This window comes from Pieris brassicae, chromosome 9 (assembly GCF_905147105.1).
Source record: "Pieris brassicae chromosome 9, ilPieBrab1.1, whole genome shotgun sequence".
In the NCBI taxonomy this organism is placed as follows: domain Eukaryota; kingdom Metazoa; phylum Arthropoda; class Insecta; order Lepidoptera; family Pieridae; genus Pieris; species Pieris brassicae.
Window position 1 is genome coordinate 15,003,351 of NC_059673.1, and position 20,361 is coordinate 15,023,711.

At 31.1% G+C, this 20,361-nt stretch overlaps 5 protein-coding genes across 9 annotated transcripts; 3 read left to right on the forward strand and 2 right to left on the reverse strand.

The window, feature by feature from the left end:
* Positions 1-423: 423 nt before the first annotated feature.
* LOC123714750 (solute carrier family 25 member 40-like) lies at positions 424-4,201 on the forward strand. Of its 4 annotated transcripts, XM_045669231.1 has the most exons (10): positions 426-723; positions 805-962; positions 1,100-1,262; positions 1,824-1,946; positions 2,139-2,237; positions 2,419-2,525; positions 2,856-2,937; positions 3,097-3,304; positions 3,496-3,572; positions 3,842-4,198. In XM_045669231.1, the coding sequence occupies exons 1-9, from the start codon at positions 633-635 to the stop codon at positions 3,530-3,532; spliced, it is 1,068 nt and encodes a 355-aa protein (XP_045525187.1). In that variant the 5' UTR covers positions 426-632; the 3' UTR covers positions 3,533-3,572; positions 3,842-4,198. The 4 variants fall into 4 exon arrangements, with proteins under 4 accessions (XP_045525189.1, XP_045525187.1, XP_045525186.1 ...); XM_045669233.1 differs by lacking the exon at positions 3,496-3,572 and having other exon boundaries at positions 424-723; positions 2,856-2,916; positions 3,842-4,199; XM_045669230.1 differs by having other exon boundaries at positions 3,496-4,201.
* Positions 4,202-4,420: 219 nt separating this feature from the next.
* Positions 4,421-4,885, reverse strand: LOC123714751 (U6 snRNA-associated Sm-like protein LSm8). The gene has a single exon (XM_045669234.1). The coding sequence runs from the start codon at positions 4,765-4,767 to the stop codon at positions 4,477-4,479; it is 291 nt and encodes a 96-aa protein (XP_045525190.1). The 5' UTR covers positions 4,768-4,885; the 3' UTR covers positions 4,421-4,476.
* Positions 4,886-5,047: 162 nt separating this feature from the next.
* LOC123714600 (putative peptidyl-tRNA hydrolase PTRHD1) lies at positions 5,048-6,338 on the forward strand. Its single transcript, XM_045668940.1, has 3 exons — positions 5,048-5,230; positions 5,330-5,565; positions 5,814-6,338. Exons 2-3 carry the CDS (start codon positions 5,377-5,379, stop codon positions 5,997-5,999), a joined length of 375 nt encoding a protein of 124 aa, XP_045524896.1. The 5' UTR covers positions 5,048-5,230; positions 5,330-5,376; the 3' UTR covers positions 6,000-6,338.
* A 2,200-nt stretch (positions 6,339-8,538) lies between these two features.
* On the forward strand, positions 8,539-11,371 carry LOC123714351 (vacuolar protein sorting-associated protein 4). Of its 2 annotated transcripts, none has more exons than XM_045668579.1 (2): positions 8,539-8,708; positions 9,059-11,371. In XM_045668579.1, the coding sequence occupies exon 2, from the start codon at positions 9,078-9,080 to the stop codon at positions 10,398-10,400; it is 1,323 nt and encodes a 440-aa protein (XP_045524535.1). In that variant the 5' UTR covers positions 8,539-8,708; positions 9,059-9,077; the 3' UTR covers positions 10,401-11,371. The 2 variants fall into 2 exon arrangements, with proteins under 2 accessions (XP_045524535.1, XP_045524534.1); XM_045668578.1 differs by having other exon boundaries at positions 8,540-8,712.
* A 1,093-nt stretch (positions 11,372-12,464) lies between these two features.
* LOC123714431 lies at positions 12,465-19,975 on the reverse strand. The gene is made up of 7 exons (XM_045668672.1): positions 19,746-19,975; positions 19,043-19,112; positions 17,120-17,325; positions 15,751-15,886; positions 15,188-15,321; positions 13,570-13,729; positions 12,465-12,556 (listed from the first exon to the last, which is right to left on the reverse strand). The coding sequence occupies exons 2-7, from the start codon at positions 19,044-19,046 to the stop codon at positions 12,465-12,467; spliced, it is 732 nt and encodes a 243-aa protein (XP_045524628.1). The 5' UTR covers positions 19,047-19,112; positions 19,746-19,975.
* Positions 19,976-20,361: the final 386 nt, after the last annotated feature.

The window sequence follows — 20,361 nt, forward strand, 5'->3', positions numbered from 1 at the left end:
ACAGATAGATTAGAATTTAGTATAAGTACTAGAATGTATAGTCTATAAAACCGCACTAAAAACTAAGAAAATATATCGTTATTTCCAAATGCTGTTGGGAACATAGGCTTCTTCATGTAGTATTTTTTCGGGCTAATATTGTCATTTACTGACATTTAAATACAATAATCCTACTTCAATAAATATAATTGATAGAAGTTCTTGTATTAATAAATATTTGTTAGTTATCCGCTTGATATAAAAAAATTATCTATTAAATGTGTATGTAGAAAAAGATCAATATTATACTGAAAGAAAACTACAGCTAACATACATAAAATAAGACATGACAAAAATGTATATGCAAAAAATTTTTTTTTAATAATAGCGTTAGATTTTAAAATAATAAATCTTTTCCTTAGTTTAACGTCGTTTTTATGGTTTAGTTTTTGTTCTAGTTGGTCTTGGACTGTGCTAGACAGTAACAGAACGTCAATTTTTATTTTTGACAAAAAGTTGTCAATCATAAAAACAATATTGGGTAGTATTAAACAGTAATAGAATGGAAATTTCGTCCTATTTTAAACTAATTGTAGCAGAGGGTTTAGATTAATTTTTTTATGGAAGTACAGTAGCTTATATATATTTAAAAAATGATTCGTGAAGACGATCCCCAATTTCGGATAACACCTGTCCAACAAATGGCATCGGCATGTTCCGGTGCCCTGATAACCTCGCTCTTTAGTGAGTAATTTCTTTATTTACACAACAAAATATAATAACATAAATTAAGGTAAACAACATGGACTTACTTTACTATTTCAGTGACACCATTAGATGTAGTGAAAATAAGGTTACAAGCTCAACAGAAAGCACTACTTTCTAACAAATGTTATTTATATTGTAATGGACTTATGGAACATCTATGTCCTTGTGGTGAGGCAGCATGGATACCACGACGTGTACATTTCCACGGAACAATGGTATTTTTTTTATTTTATGTAGTTGATACCAGCAACTTCTTAGATTATACCATATACGAAAGTAAACTCTTTACATAATGCAAATTACTATGAAACCCAGTTTTAAGTTACATAAAATAATTTATATTGCTTTCTAGGATGCTTTCTACAAAATATCAAAAATAGAAGGTGTTACTGCATTATGGTCTGGCTTGAGTCCTACTCTAGCTTTAGCTCTTCCTTGCACTGTTATCTATTTTGTGTCATATGAACAGCTAAGATACAAAATGAAAACAACATATAATACAATAACTGGGAACAGTAAGTCTTTTTTTTAAAACTAGAAATATTTCTTTGTAAATAACCAGTAGTTAATAATAAAATAAATACTTTTGTTCATTGGATAAATAAAAAAATATGAACTCATTCTTTCCAAGTCTGTATATTAAGCTTTAGGTAAATAGAACTGTTGGAGAGATCTCCATAAAATCAGGAAAAAAACCTGTTCTTTTCTAAACTTCTGTCTAATCCATTTAATTTCCTAGATTAGTATTTACTGTTTGGTACGAACTTAATGACAATGTAACAAATAGCTATATTCAGTATATATAATACTAACAACCACATTTATTTCTGAGTATGGTTAAGTAGAAATGGTATATTACAATAATAAGTTTTTCTTGTATATTAATTTTTACTTAAAATTATTTAATGCTTAAACTTAAGTCATTTGAAAGTCTTAAAACCTTGTTAGGCATTATATGACATGATAAATATAAGCTTCCCTTAAAATTTTAATTTGCTGACATTACAACTTGACATGTTACATTTTTCTTGGCTATTTTAATAAAATTAACTAGCATACTACTTTTTAACTTTCAGTGGGCCAACCAATGTGGATCCCATTATTTGCCGGTGCAACTGCTAGAATGACTGCTGTAACACTTGTTAGCCCAGTAGAACTCATTAGGACCAAAATGCAATCACAGAAATTGACTTATTCAGGTATATATCATATAGGTTTCTTCTAATATTAGGAACTTCAATCCAATACCAATTAAACAGTAACAATTAAATAATTTTGTATGTTATTATAAAGTTTACCATTAAAGAAGGGGAAAGAAGCTTACAAATACTAAATAAATTGAGCTATGAGCAAAGTATTATGTTAAGTTTTATAATCCAAATATTTTTCAGAAATATCCATAGCATTACAACAAGTTTTAAAATATGAAGGATTTAAAGGACTGTTTCGAGGACTTAGCTCAACGCTCTTGAGAGATGTACCATTTTCAGGTATTTGGTTTCAATATCTATTACGATAATTATACTTGTTAGTTATTTTATGCTTAACAAGCTGAGCTGGTAAATTTTATATACTTCCTAAGAATCAATAGATATTATAATTTTAAGAACTGTTTTTAATGAACACAACCCAATAAATAATGACTGAAGTATTTAACATATTTAATTTCAGGTATTTATTGGACAACTTATGAGAAAACTAAGAGAATTTTTGATAAACCTGACTCAGAAAAAAATACATTTCTATTTAATTTTTTCTGTGGTTCAGTTGCTGGAAGTGTAAGTATAATACATATATTTTATAAGAATATAAAATATTTAAATTATTTGATACACAGAAATATTTAACTTCACAGGCAATTCAATAAGAATTTCAACAGAAATTAACATTCCAAATGTTGTTTTTTTAAATGGCTATAATCCCTAAGTTCAAAAAGACAACTCTTATACCTAGACGAAACTATTATATATGTGTGGCCTGTTTTGTATACCTAATCAAGTGGTCTTACCTGTTGTAAAGATTTTTTTTGACTTAAGCCCTCAATAGCTCTCTAACCTATATTAAAAACTATTCTAATATTAACAACAATAAATATCTTTCTTTTTTAGGTGGCAGCTTTTGTAACTCTACCATTTGATGTAATAAAGACACACCAACAAATTGAATTAGGTGAAAAAGAAATCTATACTGGTTAGTTAATGGTTAGATTTGCAGTTTATTGACAATGTTGTTAATGTTAAAAAATACCAATTTGCTGCCTTACATAGTTACTACTGACCTATTACTAGACATAAATAAAAAAAAATACTTTTGAAAAATATTATTGCCATTCCTATTTTTTTATTTTAGATGGAAAAACACGACAAAGAGCATCAAACATGAAAGATATAGCCAAGGCTATTTATAGGAATCATGGTATCAAAGGTTTATTTACTGGTTTCCTACCTCGTATATTCAAAGTAGCACCAGCTTGTGCTATTATGATTGCAACATTTGAATATGGAAAACAATTCTTCCAGAAGTACAACTCCCAGCAATATAAGGAAATGATGCAACGGTAAATAAAATCTTTGTTATATTAAAAGAATTTGTAATGTAAATATATGTCATATTAATATATCCTTGATTTCATATAAATTCAGCTTACAACATGTTACTTTTTTTACTAAATTATTAATTTTTCAACCCCTTCCTAGTTTGCTATTCCTTAATCCATTACAAAATTCCTTAATCCAGTTTTTATTTCAGACAAGGTGTAGATCTTACAATTATTAAAAGTGAATAGTCTTCAAAACATGACATAAGCTAGCTTATGTGGTATTTAGGTATAATTATTTTTATTTTTCACATAGTGTAACTTTTAACTAATATGACTCAGAAGTGGAGTCATGTTTTACAAATTTATCAAGGCATTCCTTAATTAGTATTTTACATTCAAAAGTATTGCCTACTTATATTATGTAGTCAAAAGCAGTATTTTTTAAACCTATGGGTTTAAAAAAATACTGCTATTACAGTACCATTTCATATTGACTTTTATAAGTCATACATCTGTTAATTCTGTATTACCATTATATATGCATTGTTATTACAGACATCACAAGGATATAATAATAGTGAGTCAAAGTTCAGGTGGAAATGATTACTCTTAGCAAATGGACATCAAAAACAATAACTTTAATGGCTGTAAAATATTCTTTAAAAATAATACAAAGTATATATAATTATTATAAGTAGGTGTACAGGAACAAATGTTATGTAGTAATTACTAGGAATTGTAAATTAAAAATAATTTATAGTAAAAGTTTGTTGCTTTTACAAAAGAATGTAATTTGTATAGGATTATAATATATATTGTATATTCGAAGCAAAATATTGCATTAAATTTGTTTCATTATTATGTCTTTGACATAACTATTGGCAGTGTTATTATCATATGTACAAAATATTATAAATCTACATAGACAAACTAACTCTTAGTTAAAAATATACTTTAGAAAGTTGAAAAAAATAGTTTTATTTTATGCTCATTGGCAAATGGTAATAACTTGCATGGCATATTGTATGATTGGTGGACTCAGTTTCTGCATTTAGGCTCACTTGGGGCATAGTATACATATAATACTATTTTCAAAGATTGGTGTTTAGATCTTGTGACAATGCAAAATACAAATAAAATTTATAACAAAGTTTATTATTATTCTTATTAATGACACGTATAATAGTTCTTTAATGTACAATAGGTCCTAATGGTTCTGCTTTAATATTACCTAGATCTAATCTACTATCTATAGATTCGTCGATTTGGCCCACTATAGCAATATTGTCTCCTCGTATTATATGTAATCCAAGAACAACTTGTGCGATACCAGATGATGAGGAAAATACTCTTTCGTGAGATTCATCCAGAATTATATTTATAGTTTGGTCAAAACCTTTGAGCGTGCCGATAAAATTTCGTCCATCGGCGGTTATTACTGACACTGTTTGGTTTATATAATTTTCCAGTCCTGAAGCCATAATAAAAAAGCACGTGTACGTTTTATATTCAAACTAATTATTAATTAATAATGAAATGTTAAAAGTCTACTAAGATTTAACATAAGTGATAAGCGTTCGGCATAACGCACAGACTAGATTTACGCCAACTGCTTACAAGACGTGACAGTTGATAATTCTATACCAATACATAGAAAATAGTCCTTATCTACAATGACCAAAAAATATAGATTTCCTTCCTATCGTTACACACTCATGTAGCTTATACAATATGTATATTGGTATCTACTATCTGTGGTCGTCGTGTTCAACTTCAGACTTCTGACTGAACATTTTCAAGAATAAATTGTTGTTGTCCCAGAACAAATAGTTTATTTACCAATTTTTATTTCTGATCACCTATTGTATCATATTCAGATATTTATCGACAGCTAATCTGGTGTATCCTGCTTTTCTCTAACATTTACGTTGATAAAATAGGGAGGAAAGTATCTCATCTCATCTCAGTTGCAAATGTATTTTTTTTAAAATTTACATTAAAAAATATTACTAATAATATAATGAAATAAAAATATTATTTCAGATAGCAGTAACACAGGCAAAAGGTATATACAACTACATCTAGTAACAATGTCAAATACTATAGTCCAATACATCTTAGTACGTACCGACTTATTACGGGATATGGCATGGTCAGTAGGCTCCGTTGTAGCACAAGCATGTCATGCATCAACAGCTGCTTTGCATCTTTATAAAGATGATGACTACACTAAAAAATACTTATCTGATTTAGATAACATGCACAAAGTAGTATTGGAAGTAAGTTTCATAATATGATATCATATTTTCCTTCAACTGTTAAAATCTTTATCTGATTCTGTTAGCAACATTAAATAGATTTTTGGTTATATTACTGTAATATATGTATTATTTAACTTTCATATAGTACTGTAACTGTATATTAGCTTTGATATCATAGTTGGTCATTTCTTATTAGAAAAGTTAAAACAATATTTACAGACTATTAATTTATTTTTCATTATACAATAACCAGAATGCTTATTCAGGTCCCTAATGGAGAAGCACTAAGTCAGAAAGCAGAAGAGCTCATAGAGAATTCAATTGACCATAAACTGTGGATTGAACATCCTGAAAACATACCCACTTGCTTAGCTTTGAAACCATATCCCAAAGAAGAAGTAAAAAAATATGTTGGAAAACTGAAGTTATACAGAACCACTGTAATATGCTAAAGCTTTACTGTTAATGATTTTATCTAAATAAGTAGATTTTTTATCATTTACTATATTTACTCCATTCTATTCACGCTTGATGGGTGTTATAAAGTTGGTAGGTTCATAAGTATGTAGTACAAAACAAATAATATGCTATTGTAAACTTAATACAAGTGAAGTTGTATCTTCTATTATTCTGTGTATTATCATTCCAATAGCTACATCAATCATATTGTACTATTGCACCATTTGTGTTGTGCAATAGATGTAATAAGACAATCAGCGAATTGCCCAAGCCTAAAACTATTGAATAACTGAAACAATTTTAAGGTACATTAAACTTTTATCGTTCACATATTTCTAACAATTTTCTATCTAAAAAACACCTTTGTTGCTACTCCTTTTTTGAAGATATAATTAAGCCACAGCCACCATCGGAACGATGTTATTAGAATTCCCCCGGCGCCTGGTAAAAATATACAGGCAAATTTGCCTATATAATATTATCGAGAGTCAGTCTATTTTCCTTTGGTTATTAATTGACGTATATTTCGAAACTGAATTTGATTTTAAGCTTAAAAACTGAAACAATTGTAATTTGTGATACTTCTAGAAAAATGATTTCAGATCGAGTTTTGGCAAAATATGCATAGAGATTTAGGCACTTAAGCCAATTCAAAGCTGTCTACAAAGTTAGTTAGCTAAATTGTCACACTACATCTGTTTTAGATCATAAATTGACCTTGCAACTGACATGAACATAATATTCTCGTTGGCTTCCATTTTCCAACGTCGATTGACGGTTGCAGTTATTGTCTTATAAAATAGTTGACAGGGGAACAAAGTGACCCCAGCAGTCCCCCCAAATGGGACGGTCCAACAGGTTATGGGACCAGAATTTTAAAAGATATATTTATTTTTGATCGGAGATGAAATCGGAGAAGTTCGAGAAGGTGATATTCGAGGAAATAATAGTAATGGAGTTAAAGTAGTTCGTTAAGGTGATATACGAAGAAGTGATAGAAATGGATTTAATGAAGTTCGAGAAGATGTTATAATAAGGCGACATAATACAAGAATAAATGAAAATCGAGAAGAAAGAGGAAAAAGTACAAGTATTGAAGAAACATATATTTAAACAATTGAAAGTGGAACAAATGACATATTGAGAGGTTTTTTGTTAGTTTATGAGTATTATAGGGGAATTTCAATGTCGTATATAATAGAAGTTAAACGCGACAAAGTAAACAGTTTACAAGAAAATGAGCACGCTGAAATAACATCGGAAGAAAGCGAAAATCGTCAAAATAAACAAAAGAAATTAACTACTACAATCACAGATTCAAACGTCTTAATTGAAAAATTATCTAAATGCTTCGATGAAAAATCGCAGAAATCGCGTATTGCTAATCAAAATCAGGTTACATTGTTTTTATTATCGTTAGTTGGCGAGTTCAAAAAACTTACAGAGAACAGTATAAATTATTATCTAATACAGAAATACTTAACGTAATTAAATACTTCATCAAGGGATCACAAATCACACATATCCTCCGAGTTATGGTGACAGGGGATATTCATCGTTTAATGATTACCGTGGAGGGTTGCATTTAGAAACATGTCGCCTGAATTTGATGAAACTGCTTGTGTAGGTATCTCGGGAGACCTCGACTGGAACCCCTCTAATGCTCGGCTGCCGGAGTTGCGTCTAAGTATAAAAAAATCAAATATAATTTTGTGTATTGTATTCTTTTGTTTTGGGTAGGGCTAAGCAGTGTTTCACTGAGGTACAACGTATGCAGCTCTACAAGGCTTCATATATAAGTTCATACTTCATGTAGAATACTGCTCACATTTCTGGGCCGGTGCCGGGCTTGTCAAATTATAAATCTCTAACGTCTAACCGACAGGCATGATTCTCTCTATATACACAGAGATGTTACGTTTTAATAAACTGTATCATCTGTTTCATACGGCTTCTATGTTATGGAAACGACATAGAATAAAAGAAGAGTTGGATTGTAGGCGCCGAATACCTCCTGGCGCGCCGCGCCTATTTACTATTATTGTGCCGAAAAACAAGACTTTTTGTTACGTTTTTACATTTTGCCAGCTGTTGCGAATATAAAAATACATTATTCATATAAAGTCGTGTTCTGCCATGAACCCAAGCGCCATACTCTGAAAAAATAATGTGACAATTTTTTTGGGTCAAATACGGGTTCTTTTAAGGCTTATCTAATTTTAAAAGGGTCATAAAAGAGACAAGTAACATAACCCTAAGATAAACTCTACATATTGGATTGGTCACACTACAAATAGAGAGTATACTACAGATGCAAATAATAATTAAGAATTCCCAGCTATGTATTCATGAATAAGATGCCGATTGTACTTTGATTGATTGACCAATCTATATAATAAAATTCCCTTACGTTGTGTCCAATGTTTGTATTGCAATTCTACATTTAAAGAGTTTAAATACTTTAATCGATCAACGATTCCAACCTGTCCGCAAACCGACTAAGTCATATTCAGTGACATCACTACTTATTTATGTCAAATCAGGTTTGACAGACAACTAGTAAGAATTAATTCTAATTCTGAATTTCTTAGTAATTAATAACTATAAGATATTTGTTTTAAAGTTTTAGTCCGTTTTAGGTATATTAATTTTGGAGTTAATACGTAATCTAATGTGTAGTCGTAGTTTATTGCCCAGTTCAAGTAGGTAAGTTGTATATGTATGCAATATGAATTCAACTAACACATCCATAGTATTCCCGTCTTGTCATGGCTATTTTTTACCAGTCTTCTAAGTTTATAAAATGAAAACAAAACATTATTGCCATGTAAATAATGCTAACTTTTAACTATATATGATCAAAGAATTTTATCAGTAACAAAAGTTTTACCTATTACCACGGTAAGTAGTGCTTCTAATCATGAAAAATCGTTTTATTCATACATGACTCATTCTTAGAAGATGGGAATGCGGGAAGACTTGTGAATATTTTTCAAATGTGTGTGCGTTTTGACAAATTTAGTGTAACAATTTTACTTTTGTTATATTACAGTTAATAAATTAAGCAAAAAATGGCCTCATCAAATACTTTACAAAAGGCAATCGATCTTGTCACTAAAGCTACAGAAGAAGATAAAAACAAAAACTATGAAGAGGCATTGAGGCTTTACGAACATGGTGTAGAATATTTCCTACATGCTGTTAAATATGAAGCTCAAGGTGAAAGGGCTAAAGAGAGCATTAGAGCAAAATGTTTACAATATTTAGACAGAGCGGAAAAACTAAAAGAGTATCTTAAAAAAGATAAAAAGAAAAAACCCATGAAGGCTGGAGAGTCAAACTCTAAAAGTGACGAGAAAAAAAGTGACAGTGATAGTGATTCTGATGATCCAGAAAAGAAAAAATTGCAAGGAAAATTAGAAGGTGCCATTGTGGTTGAAAAGCCACATGTCAAGTGGAGTGATGTGGCTGGCCTTGAGGGAGCCAAAGAAGCCCTTAAAGAGGCTGTAATCTTACCTATTAAATTTCCGCACTTATTTACAGGAAAAAGAATACCATGGAAGGGTATTCTTTTGTTTGGTCCTCCTGGTACTGGTAAATCATATCTTGCTAAAGCAGTGGCTACTGAAGCTAACAATTCAACATTTTTTTCAGTCTCTTCATCTGATCTTGTATCAAAATGGCTTGGTGAATCTGAGAAACTTGTTAAGAATCTCTTTGAACTAGCCAGGCAACATAAACCAAGTATCATCTTTATTGATGAAGTGGATTCATTATGTTCATCAAGATCTGATAATGAATCAGAATCAGCCCGCCGAATTAAAACAGAGTTTCTTGTGCAAATGCAAGGTGTTGGTAATGACATGGATGGCATTCTTGTTCTTGGTGCTACAAATATACCTTGGGTTCTTGATGCAGCTATAAGGAGGCGATTTGAAAAACGAATTTACATTACATTGCCTGAAGAACATGCCAGACTTGATATGTTCAAACTTCATTTAGGAAACACCCGACATGTGCTAACAGAACAAGATATGAAAGTGTTAGCATCTAAAACAGATGGGTATTCAGGAGCTGATATAAGTATTGTAGTTAGAGATGCTTTAATGCAACCCGTACGTAAGGTGCAGTCTGCAACACACTTCAAAAAAGTGACTGGACCTAGCCCTACAGATCCCAATATTATTGCTAATGATTTATTAACCCCGTGTTCCCCTGGTGACCCTGGGGCTATGGAAATGACTTGGATGGATGTGCCAGGTGACAAATTAGCTGAGCCACCAGTTTCTATGTCAGATATGTTACGTTCCCTTGCAACATCCAAACCAACTGTAAATGATGAAGATATGATCAAGTTGAAGAAATTCATGGAAGACTTTGGTCAGGAAGGTTAATATTAATTGTTATAAATCTTATAAAGCACTGAGCTTATATTTGTATAGCATGCTACTTACTTTCATAATGTAAGTTTCTTTGCAATTCTAATACCTTGGCCTATAAAAAAGATTGTTTAATGAAATACATCTTTAGAGAATTTTATATTGCCTGTTATTCTAGACTGCAAATAAGAATGCAGGGAAGACAATTATTCAAACAAATAGAGTTTGCAATAGTAAATAAAATTGAGATATTCAATTTATTGTAAATTATAAGACATATTTTTGTAAATTAATTCTAAAACCATAATGGTGGCTTAATTAGATAGAAGATTTCATGAAAGATTTTTTCACTTCTAATAAAAACAGCTCTTCAAGTTGTATATTTTTTATAGATTTCACATTTCATAGCCAATCTTTTCTAAAGGAATCCTGACCTTTGCTAGCTAGCTATGTAAACCTACAATTATTGCTATAATTAAATTTGCAAAGTTATGACTTACATTTAATTACTTACAAGTACATTCATCATTAGTTATTAAGTTTCAAGAATCAAAAAATTAAAAACATAGGATGTATGTACTAATTTATATATTAAAGGAATTCTATTATTATGTTCTAGTAGTTACAGCAAGAATATATGATTAAAATTGTGATTTTATTAAGTATGAATTTATGTTTCAATTTTAAGACCAATGTTGGAATTATGAGAGATTTCATAGAGGATAATTTTATTTTTATAAGTGAATAAGCATCTTATATGTGTATATCAGTAATTCAATTTAATTAAATTTTATTTGATGATAACAGCATAGTATATTTGTTATAAAGGCTTTTTGATTAAGATTCAAATTATGTATTCAAAATATTTTGCTGTAATTGGATATAGTTTGTTGTATTTCTTAATTTTTTCTCAAGTGTATCTTAACATAGAGGTAATTTCCTTATTTTTATTAAAATATGATAATAAAAATTTGATTTTAAAGGTTTTAATGGAGTTTCTACTCATAAAAAGGGTCAATAATTCAGCATGTATAACAATAAATGCGGGCGTTTTATATAGAAATTTTATGAAATCAATAATAGTCCCTCGTCCCATATACGTGGCTCAGGTAGTGCATATTATATTAAATATGTAAAAAGTTTGGGAAAATACAAGGTATTTGGGAATGTTTATATCATGCTATAGGATGGTTCTGTGGAATTGTATCGATTTCTACCGGAACTCACTACCCCTTCCTCTACGATTTGCCACATATGACCGACTTTGGCGGCGGAATTGCTACCCACGTTGTGGAGAGCGACTTAGCAACGGATTTAGATAACCGTTTCAGTTTCCATGTCCGACAAAATAAAATGTAAACAGCTGTATGTAAAAAAATATGGAAAAATAAAAGAGATTTTTTAAATATATTTACAGAACACAGTTAAGCCGGAAACACATTATTAAAACGCCACGCGACGCAACGTCGACACCCGATGTGCAAATTGTCATTAAATGCTTTCAAACTGTACTTATCATGCTGCGACAGTTCAGCTTCTACCTCTATTTCTGTATTTTCTTCTTCTGATGTTGTTATATATAATGTGTGTGTATGTGACATTCGTGCGAAGAAACTCGAACGATTGACGCGTAGCGTCTGAAAGAAGCTGTCAAGAAGCACATTGCGCGCGAGACATCAGATCGAGTCGTGTGGCCACCATCGACAACACATCGATCTGGAATGTCATGATCGGGTGGCGTGTGCTCACATGGAGTCGCGTCGAATGTTCAAAGTGTGATTCTAGTCATAGAATTAGTACAATTAGATTTGCATCAACACGCATCGCGTTTCGTCGGGTCGCGTGGCGTTATAATAATGTGTTTCCTTCCGCCTTTATGGCTATATTTAAATTATACCTAAGTTAAAGTTTCTATTAGTAGTAGTTTCTTTTGTTAATTAAATAAGAACAGAGTTTGGTATATTAATGACAATTTTTTTCATATATTTTGGCGCGGTTATAAAAATAAAATTCATAATACAAACTTTAGTAAAGATTTTTTTCAAAAAAAATTATTTACAATTTTATATATTTTACTTATCATGATAAACTTTGATATAAAAATACATTACTGACGATGATAATTATTGGACTAAAGCTCGTTTCTATGTGGCGATTCGATGAATTGGTTTCTGTAATAAAATTAATAAAGTGTTAATATCTTAGAATTTAGAGTGAGACCAATGTTAGCCTAGTAGTTACCTAACTTCACACTGCTTGGACCGTACAAGTATATAATCATGTGAAAATCCTCGAGCGTCATTTTTAGACATTCAAATCGACGTTGTTAAGAACGGCATACTGTATTTTTTCTTGCATTTTTACCGAAATGAATCAATAGAATCACAATCGGAGGTTATAAAGAGTAGTGTAAACATGTGTCTATCTCTGAAGTTAAGATTACGGGAGTAGACAAACATTTCATGGATTTAGAACATTGTATGGTTCTAGGGAAATCGTAACAGTTATACTCAATTCGCAATTCGCTGTCGCAGTTGAGTTGAGTTTGATTATACATAAATAAAATATTTATAATCTAACCCAAACAAAATAAAGTTATTTTGAACGTTATATTCGAAAAAAGCAATACTTACAGATTATTTAATATTAAAACTCAATTAAAGTACGACTAGAATCCCAACGAAGATAAGCAATTTTTATTTAAGGCAATAAACCGGCTTTGAAAGACTTCCCTAAATGAAATTCGTCTTTGTGTGTCCTAAAGATTTTTTGCCAATACATTTTAATCATGAACCACCATAATAAGATATTAATAATCTTCACCCCCGCATTATATTGGTCGTAGGTAAGGTTACGCTATTAGCCAGTAACATTATGTAGCTGTATTTTTTTTACTTGCTGTTTTAGATTTCGACATAGAATGATATGAAAAGTTCGTAAAAACATAGTTGTACAACTTTTGGTACAATATTTACGTCACTATATGGTTAAAGTTAAGGAGAAAGGTAGGCGCTGCTCTTACTCCGACTTAAAGGGAGGATCCTCAACTAGGCCCATTGGCTGATGGAGAAATTTTAGATATCTTTAACGGACGAAAGGAACACCTATATCGCCTTTCAGGTTTCGAATATAACGTGTCGTTACAAAGTTTATTTTAATAACATCTCCATCGTTAATAAATTACCTATTAAAACTGTTCTTTCCCGCTTATGATTGCCTATGCTGGCAATGCATCGCACGCGCATATGAGGCCTGGCCTGTGCCCGAAGACCCAATGTTGAAATATAAAAGCCTTGTGGTACTGGTTCAGGATCGTATTCTATCATCAACGATCTGTCCGTTACCTGAAAAATGTAAATAGGAATATAAATAATAGTTATAATAGACTTATATGAATATGCATATTTAAGGGGAGAGGAAATCTAATTATTTCAAGTACAATATTCACGCCATCGTAATTGCTTAGGACTTATTTTTCATAGAGAAAAATTATTGGACGACTTTAAGTTCGGACGGGGACACATAAAAGCAAGATTCAATACTTTTACTTATTTACAAATTGACTAAAGAAAAGTTTCAATACTTATTTGGGGTTACTAAGTTGGCGAATATTTTACCGCAAATGTGACCCTCAATCATTGAATTTGTCGATCATGTGACAGGCGTAGGATGTGACTAGATTTTTTGTTATTGAAAGAACAACCAAAAAATACATGACAAATCTTTTCACTCGAATTTCGAACTTAACTCCGATTACTACGATAAAACTTACGTATATATAATTTATTTACTAACTTTAAAATCGCAATCTTAAAACTTTAACTATTCGATGACAACAGACAACGATTATATGTACAATATTATATCTGACTGATTTAGAGAGATGAGTGATTTGTTATGTTTAATTAGCACCATGTTGCTTTAACCAATAATTAAAGTATTGTATTCCACAATTAAAGTTCCTCTCAAAACCGAATGCGGCGGTTGAAAGTGGTAGAGTTTTATATATTTTAAAATAAGTACAACGGAAAAAGTTTTCATTCAAATACTTATGAAAGCTGGAAATTCGACGTTTTTCAGAATTTAAAAAATAGCCGGCTGAAGAGCTCAAGTTGAAAGCCCTTTTTGTTTTCTGTTAGCTCCATTCAACGACATTTCATTCGATATGAGATAGCTTCAAAATCAAATCAGATTGAGAGCGTTTCTTTTTGTTAAGAAATTACGCCAAAAGTGACTTTTTAGGTGGAAATTGTAAGCAACAAGGATATTGTTTTAAGTGTTTAGTAGAAAGTTAATACTGCAAAAAACTTCTCATTGAAATGCTGCTATTACAAATTATTTATGTATGCATTTCAAATATGGATTCATGTAGGATACTTTCTTGGTCAGGTGAAATTATTATAATATTTAATTACTAGTTTTTTTAAACATGCAAATTTGTATAATGTCCAAAAGACTTGAAACAATATGGATGAATTTAGTGAGTCATCGACTACAGCGCGTTTGGCTTTGGCTATTTCGAACCAGGTCCTTTTGTAAAACGTTACGATGCGGGGCGGGAATTGAATAACGCGTTATTGTTAATATTATTTTCCACTTTCCAGTACTTTACACATGATGTTTTAGGTTTAAAGAGTCACTGGAGTTGGTCACTAAACGTTTTACTATTGGAAATAGAAACGTTACGGGGCGTTTCTCATGGGGGGGGTGACTCTCATGCGTGACGTAATACTTGAACGCTCCCTTACCAAATAGACATACACACATAGAAAACTGTTTATTTACTGTATTCAAATGTTTACCATATGTCCATTCATGTGCCATTCTAAAGCCGGTGCTGGAAATGCTTTCGCCGATGTGCAATTGACGTCCAGTGGCTCATGTAATTCATATATTCGTTCATGGCCAACTATACGTGGGTTTTCGCGCGAAAAATCTGAAAATTTTATTTGTTCATAACATTAATTTCCGCCAATGTAGACTGGTTTACCTACTGGTGTATAATGCCTCCGTAGCTTAGACGAAAAAATATCAGTGAACTATGGTAAAAATATCCCTGCCCCCTATAGAGGTAGTGCTGAATGATATTAACAATTATTATTTGACGGTAAACTCAACTCTTATCTTATTTTTACTACATAGTTTTTTACTGTAATTTTACGTACAAAAATACTTTGTCTGTGTTATCGTTTTTATATAGAATTAGGTTTTACTTACATATCATAGGATACAAATAAACTTTGAAAACTACGTTACATTGCTACCTACATGAACTTTTATTATGACTAAGCCTCCAACTAAATTATTATTATACCGCATTAAGGTATTCAGTTTTAAACGCGCCTAAAAGCGTAAGTTGACTCACAATAAACTTCCATGAAAGCCTCAGATTGTGCGGAGTGAAAGGAGGGGGCCTCTTCAGACACTTCGCAGCGGTAGAGGCCTCGGGACTTGAATGTCAGGTCCCGAAGGTGCACGCGCCGAGCGCTTGACCTCTCCAGCTGTTGAGTTTTTTATAAGTTTTTATAATTACTTCCTTAATTTATTTCAACTAATAACTTTACTACGTGTAAGATTAAACTCTCGTAATAATAGATTATAAGCGTAAACCAATTGTCGGTGACAATACACCTATGCACAGAGAATTTGCGTTTCACTACGCGTTTTTAAATTACTTTTTATACGAAATGTAAGGAATAAATACGAGAACAGACTTGGCCTAGTAGCTTCAACGTACGACTTTTATCCCTGAGGTCATTGATTCGAACCCGGCGGTGAACCACGGGATTTGTTTTCTATGTGCGCAATTAACATCCTAACTAACACTAACAGTAAAGGAAAACATCGTGACGCACATACTTACCTATTAGAAAAAAACAAATTATCATAAAAACAAGATATGACACGAACGATACAGGATTTTGAGGCCCATAGCTAAAAGGCCTGCCTATTTCAACCGTATGGAACATGGATTTGCTGCCTAAAACTAACGTTATATACGTTTATACGTATTAGTATAAGTAGGATTTTCAATGGGCTTGACGAAATCAAAAGATTCATGATTAGATAATATAAGCAATCTTAATTTTATATACTATTTCTAATATAATAAAGCAGCAGAATTACAGTTGCCACATATTACAGTGCTTACGACACTATATAAAAGTGAAGTCACATAGTTATGTGTATGCTTGTCAATATTTTATATATATACCGAATATTAGAAAGTCTAACTATTGTTATAATAATTATTATGTATGAGCTGTTTGACTGACTGAAATTTATTACATTATAAACTCTAAATTAATATCAACTAACCAATGATTGGCGGTTTTATTTAATAAATCCGATTATTAAAAAAGTTTCATTTAGATGTGTAGTATTCGCGTGAATAAATAACAATAAACATTTTCGACTACAATACATTTTCTGAAAGTTAATTCGTTTATGGCGTTTTTGTAACTTTATTTAGATAGTGTGAATAATGGTTTCATTATTGGTAATGCAGTCTGAAGGTTTGAATGTTAATACACGAAACTCTATATTATCTAACAAAACAATTATCGCCGGGAATCGAACCCAAGATCTTCTGTACACACGAATTATGTCTTACCAAGTAGCATTAAAACTAAATACTTGAACTTCAAAGAAGTTGTCAAGAATATTTAATAAAAACTTGTAGTTTTTAATTGATATTTTCATAATGTTACACAAACAACGTTCAAAGTACATACATCAACTTTAACACCCTCCAATCTATGTGCGTGTTGTGGAGGCCTCAAACGTGGCATATATCTGTAGAACTCCTCATTATCCCTATACCACTTAACTGAGTATAACTTCCCTCCTTCCAAATCGTAGTCACAAGTCAGAGTGACGGATTCTCCACGTTGTTTCATACTTGGTACAGAAATAGCAACGATTTGAAGGCTGTGTATTACTGAAAATTATAGAACGAAAATCTTTATCATTTATTAGATTTAAAATGTAAACAAAAAGGAAAGGCTAACAAAAGCCTGGGTTTTCTACAAGTTCTTCCAGAAACACGTAGCCATAGCTCAAATAATTTGAACAACTTTCGATTAAACACGGACTGTTGCTTAAATTGAAATCATCTAGATGTGACTTTTGGTTTAACCTTTCAAGAACTTTGTATAAGCACAAATGCAATAACGAATTTATTTATTTATTAAACAGTTTATTGAATATCATTTACAATCAAAAATATCACATAATTACAGGTCTTGTACATACAAATATAGTAAGTAATACATACAGGATTATGGAGTCTTAATTGTCCCAATTTTAGTAAAAGGTTAGTTTATTATTTATTTAACACGTAATTGCACTTAAAATCACAGAAGTCGCGCGTAACGGTATCTCTTATCTCTTATAACGAGTATTAAGAAAGAAATGAAATTAATTGGAGGAAGTAAAATATTTAAAATATAATACCTAACATGAAAAAATAAATCACAATTTATGAAAATGACAAAAAGAATTATGAACATAATAAAAAGCATGAATTTAAGTATTAGTGAAATAAATTATTGTATACCTTTTAGATGAAACACAAATAAACATAAACACACGATTCTAAACATCATTTTCTCACAGTTAAAATTTACATTTCTAATTAATTTTCTTAATTTACCGCATTATAATGTCATGGCCTTTTAAAATTATTATAGCACTCCAAGCGAGTGCAACGTAGCGAGTTCAGAGAGCAACTGTTGCTACTAAATGCTACGCGCAGTAATGCTACGGGCTACATCGTTCATGCAACTCGAATAATACGATTATAAATGAACGTTCTAAAGTCGGGTTAGGATATGGGATGTGACTCATAAATAACGAGATTAACAAATTTTATTCATCCTAAAACTCTAGACGAATATATGGATATAATTGTTCAACGAAGAATTGATATGCAAACTAATTTCTCTCAAATATTAGACTCGCGTCCGGGACTTAAGAAGAGAAACACAATCGATTTGTTACGCTAATTTACCTTTAATTATCTACCTTTTGTCATAAATAAATTTTGAATAGCTAACTATAAATTACAATACTCAAAGTAGACTTAAATGTAGATAAGAAAAGGGAATTTTCTTTTACAATTCTCATCTTAATGAAAACGTTATAGGCTTTAAGAGGATTTATTTTGGGGTTTCGCGCGATTATTGCCGTATCAAAGCGCTACCCGCTGGATTAACAGATTTAATAAATAGATAATTTGCTAATGACAGAGTGCTGTTGTCCATTTGGGAAAGATATTTTACATGAATATCAATTATTGTGAGAATGATTTGTGACACCATTGATTAACCTTACATATATAAAACCGCAGTTAAAAATATATTATAACTTCTATTAGTTAAATTATATATTTTATACGATATATATACATACATCATCATAGTGTCGTGCTGTTTTCATGCCTTTAAGATCGTGCGATCTGTCCGTTTACAAATTAAATGTTTATGCAATGTATACATGCTCATACGGTGAAAAAAAAACTTATAAAGGCTTAGTGCATTGTCGCGAGTCCTCTGGCATTGAATGTGTCCATGGGCGGCGGTATCACTTAGCATCAAATGAGCCCTGCCCGTTCTAAAACAATTTTTAAAAAAGTTAGAAAAAGTAAAAAAACTCACTCATGCCTTTTGTATATTATGGTCCTTGGGCCTTCAGTGGATGCCTTGTAGAACCAAGGATCTTTATGTGCTGTTGTAAAAATAGCTTCATTGTAATTTAAAATTCAAAATCAGTTTGGACAATTTCATACATTTTATCATGTTCAAAACGAATTTAATCTCTTCCCATAACTATTTAACTACGATACTATCTAGTTAAAGATGAAATAAAGTTCACTCGATAACAATACCGCAGCGCAGTATTCAATAAATCGTTTCGACTTTATAATTTCTTTTATAGTTCGGCCCACATTCAATGTTATAAAATAGAACAAATAATAGAATGTTTTGACGATGCAATGGAAAACTCCTGAACTAACCAAGTATTATTTGAAGCAGGAATTCACTTTGATTTGCTCGCTAACGACTTATCCTGGTACCTTTGAATAATTTTTAAAATTATTTGATTTAAGCTTAAAATATTCCGTTGCAGGATCAGCGAAACCAGATTAAACGTTTGCATTGAGTCCTGCCTTATTAAAAATTAATGGTATCAAATAAATTTTAAATGTATATTTTAATTATAAAGTCCTGCCCCTCTTTTGAATTTAAAGACATCTATAGTAATTACAGTAGAAGTTTGTAAACCATCATTAGACCTTGTTAATTTAAATAGACCTGCACGTAAAATTAAAGATAATATTGAATAAAAAGTTCTTTTTACCTAACAAGTAGGTCACTGGTTCAGTTTCTCAGCACCCCATTCCTATTTCTATTTTCTATATTAAAATAAATACAGAATTATAAAACACTATGTTTTTATTGCGGTTTGATGAAAGTATTATTAATGTCGTGGGTAATTGGGATAGCTGTTCCCGGCACTTTCAATTATGTATACTTTGTATAATAATGCAGGATTAATATACGATTTTAATGAATATTATGTCTGTGCGGTTCTCGCAATGTATTCAAAAATTTTTCAAGAAATAATTACTTCAATTTCTAAGTCTAGAATGAGCCTGGAACTAAGATTCAATTAGTGAAAATGTACTGAGAAATGTATGTACCTACTAAAGTAACTTTTGATCAATTTGGATAGAGTTCCGTGATAAAAGTTTTTATGAAAAATATATAAAAAGTATTCATACCAAAACCAACTCATTCTACAATTGGAATTTCTCTTACAATACTTTTACGACATACGCATAGAGGATCTTCATAATAACAGTCTATCACGCTCATTCGCTTCTCCACTCAAGTAGATACACTTTTAAATATAACATATTATCTAGTCATCTCATTTGCATACTAATAATATAATCAGTATTTTATTCATCGCT